The sequence below is a fragment of the Bacillus rossius genome, chromosome 7, assembly GCF_032445375.1.
Source record: "Bacillus rossius redtenbacheri isolate Brsri chromosome 7, Brsri_v3, whole genome shotgun sequence".
Taxonomy (NCBI): domain Eukaryota; kingdom Metazoa; phylum Arthropoda; class Insecta; order Phasmatodea; family Bacillidae; genus Bacillus; species Bacillus rossius.
This window is the reverse complement of record NC_086335.1, coordinates 19531330-19547971: the sequence shown is the minus strand read 5'-3', so window position 1 is coordinate 19547971 and position 16642 is coordinate 19531330. Positions and strand designations below refer to the sequence as shown.

General features: G+C 37.4%; 1 protein-coding gene across 1 annotated transcript in view; it reads left to right on the top strand.

Moving 5' to 3' along the window:
• Positions 1-2138: 2138 nt before the first annotated feature.
• The window catches only part of LOC134533697 (DDB1- and CUL4-associated factor 13), a 37821-nt gene continuing 23317 nt past the window's right edge, over positions 2139-16642 (top strand). Inside the window, exons 1-3 of the mRNA XM_063371255.1 lie at positions 2139-2303; positions 4570-4769; positions 10296-10481. Coding sequence (XP_063227325.1) covers positions 2234-2303; positions 4570-4769; positions 10296-10481 — 456 coding nt within the window. The 5' untranslated portion in view covers positions 2139-2233. The remainder of the gene's footprint in view (positions 2304-4569; positions 4770-10295; positions 10482-16642) is intronic.

Genomic DNA, 16642 nt, shown 5'->3' with positions numbered 1-16642 from the left:
TGTTGGGCATAACGGCTTTGTTGGAGGGGGAGCATTTGACACCAACTGCTGGTGCTCCCTCTGGATTGCACAGGCCGTTACGTCCCAACAACACTTACTCGTAAGTGCAACGAACCGCCCGAGCGTGATGTCCTCCATGTGAATGAAAGTGTGCCGCAACGAACACCAAGTCGACTACAGCGCCCAGCCGGGTGTGGCAATGCGCTAATGTATAATTAAATCAGTAATTCTTCTTTTTAAAACAACCAAATTAATAACAATTAAAAGAAACTGTAATAATATGAAAACTATGTGCAATTGTTAAATAACCATTGCCATCACCCGGGGTCTTGAACTTAATACCCGGGGTGAGCCTAGTAGTTGCTGGTGTTTCTGTTGAGGTGTTTGTTCTCCGGGAGGGCCCCAGGCTAGTCTTAAAGCGTCTAGCCGTTGTTGTGGTGGGTCGTCGGCCCCAGCGTGCACTACTAAGCTCCTAGGCTATATCGTGGCTGAACACGATGAACACACGCACGTAATTACCTGACAGTTTTTGAACGGATGGAAAACGCGGGGAACGGCACGTCCGTCCTAGTTGATGACCCGTTGTCGACTGCCGTTGACTGCGGCCGGCCTAGGAGGGGGGGGGGGGGTGCAGCGTCAGCCTGCATAGGCTAGGCTAGGGGTGCGGTCTCGCAGCGGGGTAAGGTACTGGCGGGGTGGAGACCGGGCTTCACTGTCACAGGCGGTACGACGTCACCATTTAATATCAAATATATCATTTAAGTCCAAAACTGCACAGAGCAGTTTTCCCGCACTACACGCGTCTTGGCGCGAGGTCGCGCGGCGCTGTCGCGCCAGTTGCCATCGGGAGCTCACAGGGGTCGGTCGCTCTACGAACGCAGAGCATACAGTTTTCGCACCACGTCCAGTTCATCGCAATAGTTGTAAGTTTACCAAATCTTTAAATTTAGCTCTGCGCCGACCCCACTCAGCCGTACGTTCGTACATGCGGCTCTTCGCATAATTCATTTTAATCCCAACAGGGATATTTCAACCTTCTACGTAATTTTTCACGTCTTAAGCATTAGGACAGCGGACTTGAGTCATACGCAGTTTCTAGGCTTCGACGCCAGTGAATCGTAATTGGTTAAGGGCTTCTATCAAGCCTCGTGTGTCATGTACTAACTCTTTAATATATGTGTCTTTAATTTAGCTGATTTTAACTGTGTCATATACGTATTTGCAATCTAACCAAGTTATTACTTTGTTAACCTGTAAGAAGTGACTGTGACTCTCATATGTTTTCATCTAGCCGGGCTGACGCATATTTCGAAGCATTAGCATTTGTTGTGGGTTAGACTGCAATCACCTGTAGGAACATTGATTCTATATTGCTGTTATTATATGTTTAACGTCATTCACCACATAAACAGTTGCAGTATATCAGCTCTGCGATAGTTTGCCACAGCCTTCATGTTAGCCACGGTCACAGGATAATAATTAGACACGAGTTTGCAATCTATCCTGTTCGCGCGCAACGTCAATGTATTGTACCTATCGTGAAGCGATGGTCTGACAACAGACTCGGCCAGGCATTGGACAAGCAAGTGTAACAGTCTTAATAAAGTGCAGTATCTTTCTAGTCGGTTTTCGTTTTATTTTCAAGGCGTCCTGGATGGCCTGAACAGCCCAGGTAGTTTAAAATCGCGACGCACTCCTGCCTGCAACCACGAGGTAGAATCCCTGTTTTGCCCCCTGAGATCATTTTCAACTTAATATTCACTCAAAACTTAATCAGGCAGCGGGAGTGGCGTCACATTAAGTGTACAATAAAAAATCATAGGCCCTAATCTAGTGACGGGAAGCCTAAGATGTCCATCAAGTAATGTCCCTGCCCGATTACACCGGAACAATTCACCTTCGGCCAACCTGGGGTTTATTTATATATATTTATATTTCTCTGTTTATTTTAATGTAGCTATACTTACCTAACTAACTGTCCATAGTGTTTTAAAGTGTTTTAATGTAGCTAACCTAACCGACCACTTTTAATATTTGAATTAATTTTCCTGCGCAAAATAAAACAAATCCCGAAGTTGGCCGAAGGTGAATTGTTCGGGTGTAATGGCAGAACTTTATGTGCATCTTAGGTCTCCCATCTAGTGACAATCTCCTGTCTCTGATGTTATTTAATGTGCCCATTGGACATGTTATGTGTTGAGGAGTGCGAGAAGTATTTAAAAGGCTTTTAAAAATGAAAGTTAAAGTTTTGTGTAGAAATCCAGATAATTATTTACGAGCAACGAAAAAAGATATTTTTAAAGGTAAGCTGTTTTTGTTGTGTCAGCTGTGTTTTTTTCATTCACATTTTAAGGTTAGAATTGTGTTATAAGTATCAAGGAGAAGGGCACATCCAAAAACAAGTTAATAAAAATATAAAAATTCATATTTTATCTGGTATTTGTATAGGAAAGCCATAATTAATTTTTTTTTTAAATTCCTGATATGTTTTTTTATAATTCTCTAAGGCCCGTTCCACAATGACACGGAAACGGAGACGGAACACGGAAACGAAGACGGATTTCACGGAACAGAGCCTCTACAATAGCACGCAAACGGAGACGGACCCGTACGGACCTGCTCAGCAGTGCTGAAGTCTTCCGTTTACGTTACTCCGTTAGACCAATAGGAGCACGTTATTTATTCACTGCAGTTGTCAAGCTACAGTTGCGCGTTCATGTTAATTAAGATATTAGTTTTGACTAATGTTGGTTTCCGTATTTTCGACTACTTTTTTATGCGTGAACAACAAAACAAGATTTGTTTTGAAATTTGAATTGTGCACGTGGGTTTCATCATGACGAATTTTGATGAACATTTAATTTTAATGGTTAAAGATATACCTGCTATATATGAGAAGACGGAGAAGGACTACTTTACCACCGCCACAACGCAAAAAAAAAAATCGACTTACTACATTACCAAGTTAACAATCATACATTTCGATTTAACAGGTAGCTCACTTGATACTCGTAGTTTTCAGTTACGTCACGCTCGCTCTTTCTTATTGGCCAAGATTTCTTACGGGTCCGTGTATTGTAGAACGAGAAAAATACGGACGGAACGGAACAATACTCCGTTTTCGTCTCCGTTTCCGTCTGTTCCGTTTCCGTGTCATTGTGGAACAGGCCTAAGGCCCGTTCCACAATGACACGGAAACGGAGACGGAACACGGAAACGAAGACGGATTTCATGGAACAGAGCTTCTACAATAGCACGTAAACGGAGACGGACCCGTACGGACCTGCTCAGCAGTGCTGAAGTCTTCCGTTTACGTTACTCCGTTAGACCAATAGGAGCACGTTAAACATTCATTGAAGTTGTCAAGCTACAGTTGCGCGTTCATGTTAATTAAGATATTAGTTTTGACTAATGTTGTTTTCCGTATTTCTCGACTACTTTTTTTTATGCGTGAACAACAAAACAAGATTTGTTTTGAAATTTGAATTGTGCACGTGGGTTTCATCATGTCGAATTTTGATGAACTTTTAATTTTCATGGTTAAAGATATACCTGCTATATATGACAAGACGGAGAAGAACTACTTTACCACCGCCACAACGCAAAAAAAAAAATAACAAATCGACTTACTACATTACCAAGTTAACAACCATACATTTCGATTTAACAGGTAGTTCACTTGATACTCGTAGTTTTCAGTTACGTCACGCTCGCTCTTTCTTATTGGCCAAGATTTCTTATGGGTCCGTGTATTGTAGAACGAGAAAAATACGGACGGAACGGAACAATACTCCGTTTTCGTCTCCGTTTCCGTCTGTTCCGTTTCCGTGTCATTGTGGAACAGGCCTAAGAGGGAGTTGTGATAATCCAAGTAGCCCTAGTTAAATATTAGTTTATATTGAGTAATTTTTTTTTACAAATATGATATTTTAAGAATGTTGTGTTGGATTAAGTTAGCTGTGTTAAAAATTCTGTAAAATGGTGTGAATTGTTGGTTAAGAAATGAAACAAAATATTTCGCGATTTTAAATTAATTCAAATTCAAGTCACCTTAAATAACCTTTCTGTATTCTTGCAATCACATAATCGTAAAACAATGTGTAAAACCATTTCCATAATAATTAATAAATTACCTCACTTGACAAAACTGCGACAAAAAAAAAAGAACCATTGAGTTAACATGGCATTAATGAAATATATATTTACGTGAAAACACCACTCGTACCGTAAACCTTTTGCATATTTCACTATCATGCAATACTTTCTCAACACAACTACCGCAATGGCTAGTAGAACTGAAATAAAACTTATTGAAACTTCTTTTACCTCAATAGTCCTCAGTAAATGTGTATGAGAGAGGTTCTTCCGAAAACAAAAGAGATAAATAAAACTTAATTTTTTTATTTCCTGACATATTTCTAATGATTTTGTAAAAGGAAATTGCAATATTTCAAGTAGCTTACAATTCTAATGGTTGTTTTGGTTAGGCTAGCAACTTTTAAAAAATTTGGTCAAATAATTCAGATGGTTGTATACAATTTGGTTAATGATCACTTTTGTTTTCCATAGTTCCAAGAAATTATGACCCGAACCTGCATCCGTTCGAAGCGCCCAGAGAATACGTTAGAGCGCTGAATGCCACGAAGCTGGAGCGAGTGTTTGCTAAGCCGTTTGTCAGTAACTTGGACGGGCATCGGGACGGCGTGTCGTGTTTGGGCAAGCATCCTTCCAGGCTGACTTGGCTTGTGAGCGGCTCGTATGATGGTGAGGTCAGTAACGCAACATCTGCACAGGAATGCCATTAGCATTAGTTTTTTAAAATTTTTTTACAAATATTTCATAAAGGTAAAATATATTTTGCTGACAATTGATTGTTCAAAAACGTAATAGCTATAATATCATAATAAAAAAGGAAGTTAGTTAGTTTATTTGTCTCTCTGCCAGTTTTTCGTATACAGCTGAGATGGAATGGCTAAGATTTAAAAATTTAGTACATATTTTTTTCAGGGTGTGAAAAGGGGGGGGGGGGGGATGGAGAGGGGGGCTATATGCAGTTTGAAGCAATTTTTTTCAGAATGATCAAGTTTTTTAATTTAACGTTTTAGTGATTTTCAACTTTAACTATCTCTGAAAAGAATAAAGTACTTAGAGAGACAACTGTAAGAGCCATTTGCAAATTGATTGCTCCCATTTTTTATTGCCAGCATATTTCTCTCTGACCTTAGGTACCATTCTTTACTGCATTCATGTGTGGTGGTTAACATTGTATTTTAAATATATAAATTTGGATATGATTTGCATTTGAATACTTTCTCTATTCTATTTTTGTGTTAATTAATAACAAGTTCCTTCTATCCTATCAAAAGCAAATTTTTGAGGTTTTCAAAACAGTTAAAATTAGTACATACATCTTCTAGATACAAATAAGCACACACTCCAAACAATTTTTTTTTTTTTTTTTCAAAAACTGGGTTTATTTTTTATTTGAGCCACACCAGTGACATCCACAAGGAAGGGCAGTAGCTTACTCATGAGAATGGACATTCACAGACACATTGGAGACAGTAACAAACCACCGAGGAATGGCAGTGGCAGACGCATGAAGGACAGTGGCACACCCACGAGAAAGGTCACTGGCAGACCCAAGAGGAGGGGCATGGCAGATAAATGAGGATATGCAGTGGCAGAGACATGGGGAGGGACAGTGGCAGACCTACGAGGAGAGACAGTGGCATACCCGAGGAATGGCATGGCATATCATTGGGGAGGGATACTGGAAGACAACGGGGAGGGTTAGTGGTGGACCCAGTATGAGGGGCAGTGACAGACCCCAGAGAAGGGGCCATGGCAGACCCAAGAGGAAGGTTAGTGGCGGTCCATGGCGAGGTTTATGGGTAGACCCACGATGAGGTACAGTTTCAAACTCACAGTGAAGGGCAGTGGCAAGATGCAAGAGGAGAGACAGTGGCAGTCCCATGAGGAGTGATGATGTAAGACCCACGAGGAGGCTCTTTGGCATACCCACTAAGAGGGACAGTTTCAGACTCTCACAGATTGGCAGAGGCAGACCCAAGAGGAGGGAAAATGGCACAACCACTAGAAGTGGCAGAACCTTAGGAAAGGCAGTAGCATACTTGAGGAGGGATAGTGGCTGACCCTCGGGGAGGGTTAGTGGTGGCCCCTGGAGGAAGGGCAGTGGCAGACCAGAGCATTATTTACCTAATTTTTCTAATTTTATATTTGAAAGAATTTTAGACTTTTCAGTTAAGCTAAATTTAGTAATGACAGTTAAGGTGCATTCTATAGTAACTCTTGATGATGAGGATTTCCATAGTTTGTATAAATAGTTCAGTTATAATAAAGTTAGAATGCCAATGTGTGACAAGAAATAGTAGTAATTCTACTTAAAATTTGTTGTCCTTCACATGGGGCTTTGAAGAGATAGTACAGAAAACTTGTTAGTCTATCGAAAGATATAGATAAAATGTTAAGCAATCATTGAATATGAATAAATTCAGGGATTGTCTATGTAAATGTATTTCTTGAGAGGTAGTAAGACTAATTCTAGGTTACTATCGGAAAAAGATTAGGACGAAACTGATAGGAACTCAGAGGGGCGAGTGGTTAGGTAGGAAATTATGGTGAAACTTGAAGTGTAATCAAAACCTTATTTTTTATATCTATTTATTATACTTAATGTTATAGGGATAACAATTTGTAAATGACATGACATTTTTTAAATTAAGATTTATTTAATATAATTTTTTTGTTTAAAGCTGTTTGCCTTTTTTTTAAGCCAGTAAGTTTGTACGTAAATTTTGTAATATGATTATCAACTTTGAATGTGATATATTTTAATATATGCTTTTATACAGTTTTATTAATGGGTGTATGTTACTTTTTTTTATAGTATTATATGGTGTTGGTGTTTGGTAACAGCCATTTGTCAGCGTAATTTGTATATGTTTGTTTCAAGTTAGTATGTCAATAAATCTGCGTATTTTTCTCCTGAAGTTAACAAGTATTATTCTGGTTGGTAATGTTTTCCGTTCCAGTCATTTCCACGTAGTTCTCCTTAAAATCATGTTTGGTATTTTTAAAAATCGTAGATACTGCAGCTCGTAAAGAACGGCATAAAGTCACTCAGCAACACTGCATCACCCACGATCTCGTACTAATTTCCAAAAACTTCCCCCCCCCCCCCCCACTCTAAGACTGTTTACTACCGGGTGCCAAATGTGCCAGTCGAGACCTAACCATCTAGCTATGGTCTGAATGGCACATACATAAACAATTGAAAACAAATTCATCTGAAGTTGCAGTTGCAGGTAGTCAGGTATAAAGTTTTGTTTATAAGTGGCTCTTAACAGTTACTGTTGATTCTTAAATAAAAGAGTTGAAATGTATTTGATTCTTATTTGTCCACGAAAAAAAAAAAACTTACATGGCCTTTACAAGGTAGCTCCATCCGAAAAACATTCATTCACCTATGCCGATCGTTTATCAGAGTTCTGTGCCTTCTTAAAATAATGTCCCTAGCAACTCCGTGGTCTAGATACAAAGCCATTTGGGATATAAATCCTGGTGGACCACCCGGGCCTATGTCACATGTCTGGGCCCTACAATTTTTTAGTTAAAGCATCCAAAAGATAATAATACAAAGATTAAAAAACTTATTGTGGCACAGCCCTGACACCCAGACATGAAATTATCTGCTCTTACAATCTCATAATATGTTATATATGAGCCGTCACCTTCGCACGTCCTTTCGGCACAGTACGTGAACGACTTACGAACGAGGCTACGCAGCTACATCCGCCCGAAGGAAGCGACAGGTGCAAGACCTCACCAACCAATCACAACACAACACTCACAAAAAAATAGCAGTGTACAAATTTCTGAATCTTCGCAACAAGGCTTTAGTGACAAAAATTACGACAAGAAATATAACCATTTACAAAAGTACCTTGAAAAATATTAGCCAATCATGGTGCATGGCAACAGCTGTTTGACTAACTCCAGAGTCTTTTGTCACAGTTACTGAACTCTCTGTCTCTCTCTAATTTTTACATGCCAGGCAAACTATTGCATCAGCTAGTTGAAACAAAGGGCCATGGCAAAAAAAATACAAAAGAAAATTGCATTAACATGCATTCAAAAATAAAGAACGGACAATAGCACTTAAAAATATGTTAAAACACATGATGACATAACTACACAAATAAAGAAACAAGTAAAAATAAGATCTAGAACTTATTCACCACAAAGCAAGTAAATCGTCAGAATAACTTAAAAAAGCATGAAATAATGTGAATCATTATAAAACATGTGATACAGTATATAACATCATTGTTTCTTTGTTTCATATGTATTGTTCCTATGACACAGGTAAAATTTTTTCGTAAATTACCAGTAATTTGGAAACTCAGCCATCCAAACACCCCTAGTCCCGAATTGTTTTGGATGATCATGGCTCTACTATATTATGGTAGAATATTCAAATCTCAAAGTCTGAATGGTCACGTGAAGAAAGGTTAGCAACTGGGGGATGGACCAAACCACTTCCCCTGCTGCTTTCACAAATACACAAAGGTGAGCCTTCTGATAAGGCCCAACCTTTGATCTAAGATGTTTGATTCTAAAATAGTGTTCATACATCAGGGTGAAACCAGCATAAGGTAAACATAAAAATCAATTTGAAATCCTGTAGTTGCCTTTTCCAGAATATGCAATTCGTAAAAAAATCAGTCATGGATAAAGACTCCCAGGGCAAACAATAAATGTTTGAATAAATACAGGAATATGCCAATACATATACCAAACAAGAAAATACACAAATGTGTATGACATCTCAGTTTGATTGTTTATAACTGTATGCGTTTACATTACGTATTCCGCACATGAGCATGTTTACAAATGTTCTACAACATTCAAGACATCACGTGAATTAAGAACCTAGGTTCTTTATACAAAATTAAGAGTACAAAGAGTGCTAAACTCAGACCTTTCACGAAAACAATTTCCTTGAGTCATAGATCAACATTTCCTGCACATAAACATGCCTACGAAGTTCTACACAAACCATAGTCTTGGTATTTATGATCATAAATGAATTACAAAATAATAAACCTAAAAAATACTTTGCTCCTCAGTACATACATATCGAGCCTCACAGTACGAAGTCTTTTAATTCTCTTACTTGCTCTATGTAGCTAAAGGTGCATTCACCCTATATGTTCAATAAGTCAAAAATGTGCAAGCAAATCATATCTACAGGCAAATAGTTCCTCGCGTCCAGCATGTACGGTAAGCTGTTGTGAACCACAGCATACTTCAAGTACTAGCCCCACAAACTATGTCTCATTAGTTAGGGTTATGCTCTATAAAACCTTCAAGTGTTCCTAAGCAATTCACACATCTCTTTACACAAAGTTTTATTTCCACGCATTCTTCCTTCAAGGGAAACAAAATGTGATGAATCATAAACTTAATGCCATCAGTCCAACATAGACTCAAATCAAACTTCCAGTCACAATATCCAGCATCAGCATCGTTCAACATGATTTTTGCCAATTTCGCTTGCTGCGAAAGTGCTCGTATGGCTATGCCAAAGTAGAGAATCGGACTGACCCAGCGCTCAGGGTGCAAGAAAATCACTAAAGCGCTCTCACGAAGTTTCGAGCTTACTCTCACATACAGCCCCCGCGAGACGCATGCAAACTTAGCACTATGGGCATTTAAGGATAGACTCATATGTAACACAGGAGACTTTACACGACCCTCCGAGCATCGCTCAACGCAACCGAAGTGAATGCGTAACATACTTCTGTACACGAAGAACCCAGGTCTCTCCAAAAAAGTCCAGCACCTGGAGAACTCAAGGCGACCTGCGCCCATGAGTCCCACAAGACGGAGTGCCGATGCTGGCTCTCACTTGCAGCATACCTCACCTGATTGTTTTGCACGTGCATAGGGGAAGTAAACCCTCCTACCATGGAAGAAGGAAACAAGGGAGGGGTGCATCTATCCTGCGCATTAGCTCCTATAGGCCTGGTTCAAAGTTTGAATCCAGATGTTTCTTGACCTAGCTGCCAGCTCAAAGGGATACTTTATTTGGAAAAGAGTGTGCTTGTTTTTGAACGTTCGCTTTTTATTTTTGTTTAAATTAACATACTAGTACTTACTTGTATAAAGTGTGGGTGCTAATAAAATAGTATTACTTGAGCTAACAAACATCTTCACTGCTGTAAAACTGTGGTAACATGGAAATAATAATATATTTTCTGGTGTTGCAGGTGCGGCTGTGGGACTTGCCACAGCGGAAGAACTTGCGCAGCTTCCAGGCGCACAACGGCTACGTGAGGGGCATCGCCTTCGTCCCGAACGGCAGTCAGTTCGTTACGGTGGGGGATGACAAGACCATCAAGTTCTGGAACACGGATGGAGAGGACGAAGAACCAGTCAACACTTATCTCAGCAAGGTACCTTGGCTGTAGTGTGTGGCAGATATTTTATATTTTCCTACACATGTTAGGGTTAGTTTTTAACGGGCCTCCCTAGTAAAAATGTTTAGCGCGTTGGGCCACTGGCCACGTGCTACGGCCAGTGGTTGGGCGGGGCGATATACCTGAGCTTGTCGCCTGCGCTGCGGTGGAGGGGGGAGAGGGCATTTTAGCGAGGGGGGCGGAATAATGGGAGGGTTGTCATTGTGTGGAGTCATTTACTACTTATACCTGCGTTATCTGCGAACAAGATCGTGGCAAGAAAGGTGACTGTTTTTCCCTTTCGCTACATTCAACCAAAACGAAAATGTTCTCGCATTGCCTTGCTTGCTTCCTGACAGTGTTTATTAACTTTAAACATCAAATTAGTGTTACGATCCAGTCAATATCCATGAAATGCAAACAATTGTCAATTCTAATTAAAACATATATTTTTATTTTTTAATGAACGTTCTACATAATTAAGAGATTTACATACATTACAAAAAATGCTGTCACCAAAAATCGATGCGTTAGCGTGTGCTTTCAGAAAAAAATTTATAAAAATTATATAATTAAAAAAATTTCCAACATTATACTTTCGAACTGACATTTGTGTGATGAATGGTTTTGCACGAACAGTTGCGCTTTCATTTATAAAAGTCTTTCGCACCGCGACGAGAAATCACGTCCTACTAATAGATTGAGTAATAAAACTGGGAATAAAATGATGAAATTAATATTAAATATTTTACTCTTAGACACAAATCAACTTTTGAAATCGCAATAAAGACAAACAAATTTATAACTTACTTCTTGAAGAAAAAGTGCATGTCAACCTCACTTTAAAATTGTGTAGAGAAAAAAATGTCAGGAACAAACAAGTGTTCCCACCAACGACACATCGTCAATTTTGTATTTTAGGGTTCACGTATTTAGTTACACTAAATATTACTAATATTATTATTTTCTGGCACTTATTACATGTTTAGCATTTTATTTTTTTTTGAATATTTTTTTTAATGAATTTAACGTTGCACAATATGATGAATAAATATACACGAATGAACTGGAATCCCGTTCCGAGTTACATACAGACTGTTTACGAGCAGTGTAAATTTCTTAGCTGTTGCAACAGCGGCCTACAGGTGGATTCAGACTGCAGGCTTAGGGCCGGTTGCACCATTGAAGATCGCTGGTCGATCCGAGATCATAAGAGGTAATGAACCAGGATCGACACACAAACGGATTGCACCATTCGAGTTCACCTTCTGACAGAGGATTGAGGTGAACATCTGTTTGAACCACCGAAATTGATGGTTTAGAGCAGTTGGATCCGAGATCTTGTGTATTTTTCGTTGGTTTGTTGTGTTTTGTAGTCATGTTCGCATAGATACTGGTTTACTTACAATTGGTATTTTGATGGGCTACAATAGTTTACAGGAAATTTAGGCCGATATATTTTTAGGTATGCCAGAAGTACGGTAATTGTCATCATAATGTTATTTAAAATATGATGCCAATTCTTGCCAAGATTCTTCCTTCTGCTTACAAAACACGCCATCAGTTCTCTTACACTCTAAAATATCCAGTCTTTCTTGCACTAAATCGACAAGGATGATTTTTATCTTTTTCAGAGAAAAAACCTTTTTTAGGTACTGAAATTTTCTTTTCCATCGTCATGTGTACCCGCGTGTACCCCAGTCAACTCACAACCGACCACAAGTTTGTAATCAATAAACAAATAGGCTTGTATGTAAATATCACGATGCCAACATTTACAGCAAGAACTTCAAATATACTAAATAAAATTCTCTGTGACTAGACGAAATTCAGTAGCCAATAGAAAACTTGCTTTCATTTTACAATCGATCTTTACCAACCTAAACCTAGATCGTGAGATCGAATGTCTGAACTCGTAAGTTCACTTTGGTGCAACACATATACACTGGATCTCAGATTCGACTTGAGATCACACTGAAACAAAGATCTTACGATCTCGGATCCGAACAGTTATTGGTGCAACCGGCCCTTAGTCAGTCACGCTGAATCCACCTGAGTTCAGATTTTATCGAAGACAAGCGCGGGTGGTATGGAAGAACTCAGTGTGCACTGACTGTTGTGCTCAAGGTGTCAGTGAAGTGTATAGCTGGAATCACGGGCGAAAATCTGTAGAATAAATCGAAAAGTGCTATACCGAAAGTATAAAGTAGGAGTTCAATATTGCTTGTCAAGTAAGTTCAAGAACAAAATAAAAAATAAGAAAATTTGTTTTCTTGAATCTACTTTTTTCAGAAAAGTATACATAAATACAATATTATTTAAAATAAAAATAAAAATTTTTAGTCCTTGAGTATAAATTTACTTAAATATTTTTTTTAGTTAATAAATTTTTTCATGCAAAGAAATATTTAATTGTTAAAATCACGAGAACATAATTTATTACATTTATGTATTCCAAAGCTTATGTTAAAGATTGACTAAGTATATGATATTCAATTTGCCCAAGAATTTTACTGCAATAGGAGATCATTACAAAAACACAATTTAACTAATGTAGGTATTATCACAATAAGTTATGTTCATAAACTATATTAATGGGAAACAAATATTTATCATTTAATGATATGCAACTTTTTCTTTTGAGGTAAAAATTGAGGTATATTTAATGTAATAAGTAAATCCTCTCATAAAATTTACTGCAACTAATATTCTTCATTGTCCGTCATATTATGATTACAAACAGTTTAAATCAACTGAAACATGAAATAAAATAGTAAGGTTAACTTAACCATGAGGTGTGGAAGAAATTAGAGATTGCTTTGTAAAATGTGTTAAAAATTTCTCATGAAATATTGTGATTATTATGTTCGTACATAATGTAAAAAAAATTCAATACTTACATGAAATTCAACACACTTTGTATTACAAATCTACTATATAAAAATAAGTCGGGTTTTCCTTCCTGACGCTATAACTCCAGAACGCACGAACCGATTTCCACGGTTTTGCAGTCGTTGGAAAGGTCTCGGGCTCCGTGAGGTTTATAGCAAAGAAAATTCAGGAAAAATTCAGGACAAACCAACATATTAAGTAGATGGCGCCGGCGAAATACCACTCACTGACTCACTCATCACGAGATCTCTAAAACTATACACCCTATTGACTTGAAATATAGCATAGTTATTCATTTTGTGATGTAGACGCTCACTAAGAACGGATTCTGTGGAAATCCGATCCCAATGGGAGTTTCGGGGGCGTAATATATCAAAATTTCCAGTTTTTGGTAGGAAATCACCATGGCAACGGCTGTTGCTTTGTTGATGCTTCATTCGTCTCTATGGCAACGACTATTTCATTGTTAGTGCAGTCCTCATCACCGTTGAAATTTCGCGGGTACTTTAAATATCAAAAATTGCCCTTTTTTTCAAGTATATATATATTTTACAGATTTGTAACTTCACAGTAATGTTCCTTATGTTACACAGGATGACATTTTCCGAAATTAGATCCCATGGGTGGTTAAAACACGGCAACAGTGGGTACTTTGCATGGGGAGGAAACTGGTATAGGAATCGGTTGCAATGTTATGTAGCCTTTTTTTTGGTAGTTTCTGTTATTCCCGTGCCAGCGGAAACTATCGCTAGTTGTAACATATTAGGTCATACTGGAGACTTTTGACAATTATATTTTTACATATTAACGTAAATAAGTAGCTTTTAACAGAAATATTAATAATTTTTATTTTTAAATTCAAAACTATGTTTTACTTAAGTTATAAGTAATCTTGTAATTATATATTTGACACATGTAGTCATAGTAGTGTGTTTGTTTGTGTTTGTAAGTTGGAATTAAAGTGCATCTATTTAATAAGCATATTACTTATTTTTGTTGAAGCAATAACCTATTAGAATTTCTAAGCAGATGAATGTGATAAAAGCAATGTAGAAGCTCCAGTATACCGGCGTAGGAGTTTAGGGAGATACTTGTGAATCCTAGTTCCTCTACACATTTGTGTATGTTTCTTAGGGGAATTGAACATGGTACATATGTTTTTGTGTGAAGCATGTGCTTCTTCTGGGGCCGTATTCTTGACGCTTTTACGGGAGGGGTTGGCAGACTTTCAAGTGAGATGAGCTAAATATTAAGTAAACATATTCTCCAATTTTTTTTTTAGTGAGCGGCAACCTTATATTTTATCTGTGTCTACACAGAATATTAAAGTAATAAAAAATGACAAAATTAAAATATTTATTTCTCACATTCTACACTAAACAGTTTTTTTGTAAAAAAATTATGTTCATTAATGGAGATATACCTACTGATAAAACATGAAACTAAAGCCAGACTTTGCATGGAGAGGGAGGCGAGTGCAGTGGCATGCAGGTTGAGGACATGCGTTGTGATTGTGCCGTTTGGTTTGGTTAGGCTTTTTTTTGTGCTCTGGCAGAGCAGTGAATTGTAAAGCCGTAATATCCTATGAAAAGAGCCGCATGCGGCTTGCGAGCCACGGTCTGCGACCCTAGCTCAAGGGGAATGATCCAATAGTTCCATTCGTATTCATTTCTTTGCTCTTGTTGATAGACGATACCTACGGACAAGAAATGAAAAATTCCATTGACCTTTATGAAAAGAAATTACATTTAGTGCTGGGAAAAATTTTATCCTATGTTGCATATGTAAAATTTAATTCTTGAGGAAAGTACTATGAAAACACAAACATTTATAAAAATGTTTACAGATTTCCAATTTCATAGTAACTACAAAAATGATAACTTTTATGTACAAGTTCTTGGCAATTGTTGCGGGAGTAATTTTGTAGACATTAATTTAGCAGCTTCTGCGAAACAATCAATGTACATATATATCAAGATCTTTGAGAATATAACTTTTTGTCACATGTGGATTTTTATTGGTGACTTTTGTTTTTAATGATACTTTCCACATGTGCCTATGTGCAGGGCAGAAATTTAGGATAGGTTTGCGAGATACATATGGGTAAAACATATACCGTTATTTTCACACTCGATTATAATTGTGCAAAATTTGTATGTAACAGGACAATTGAGAGTTATTTAAAATTTCGGAAAAGGTATACCTTTTTACAGATAAATGTGCATAGTCTATATTAGCCTGCCACTATAGTTCAGCCCCATGATATTTTGACACATTTATTGTAATATTTAGCATGGAAAATGGATTGTGTTTTGCGGAAACAATGGAATAGTCCGTATTCAATTTAATGTTAAGTAGGTAAAGAAAAATTCCCAGTATAACTTTTGTTTTGTTAATATTTAAGAAACTGTTCGACACTGCCAACCACAGAAACAAATGTAATATATTTGAAATTTAAATTGTAGTTCATGTACAACCCAGCCCTCACTAACATGGAGGATTTATTATGACAGGTTCTAAGTAGGGGCCCAATTATGTGAAGATTGGTTTTTTTCTATGCTTATTTTTTCGTATAACATACCTCCAAGTAGGTCACTGGAAACTAAACTTATTTTTTCAAAAATCTCAATTGGTTACTAAAGTTTAATTGAAGTCACTTGTCATTTTTTATACGTTTTTGTAGGTTATGACATTGATCAACATTTATTATAACTTGACATTGGTGTTAATATATTTTTTAAAATAAAATTTTTTTTTTTTGTGGTTACGTAGTTTGTGTTATGAAGAGGGGTAAAGATGACGCTGGTTATTTGGTTGCTATTCTGGAATCATATCCTTAATTGTTACCATCCTGTTTCTGAGATTGTATATTCAACATGTTTCCCTACACATGTATTGATTATGTGTAATATCGGTTGCTTAAATTTGTCAAGTTTATATGTTCACATGTTAACTTTTACAAGCCACTTTTGTAAAATCTATTCTTTCATTTAACATATTATTCATTTGTGAGAGCTTATGGTTTTTTTTTGCTTGCATTTTCATGTTTTAATAGAACTTGTTAAATGAGTGTATATACTACAGAGACTTATGAAGATGTTATTTATTTCAGTGTCTTGCTGCCTGACTAAAAATATTTGTGTTTTGTCTTATCAGAGTGATAAAAGTCGTTTCTGAACTGTAGTTGCATTGGTGACCATGGTGCTTCACAAATATAGCTGTCAGAAATTCTTACATTGTTGATGTGTCACATTGCAAATAAACTT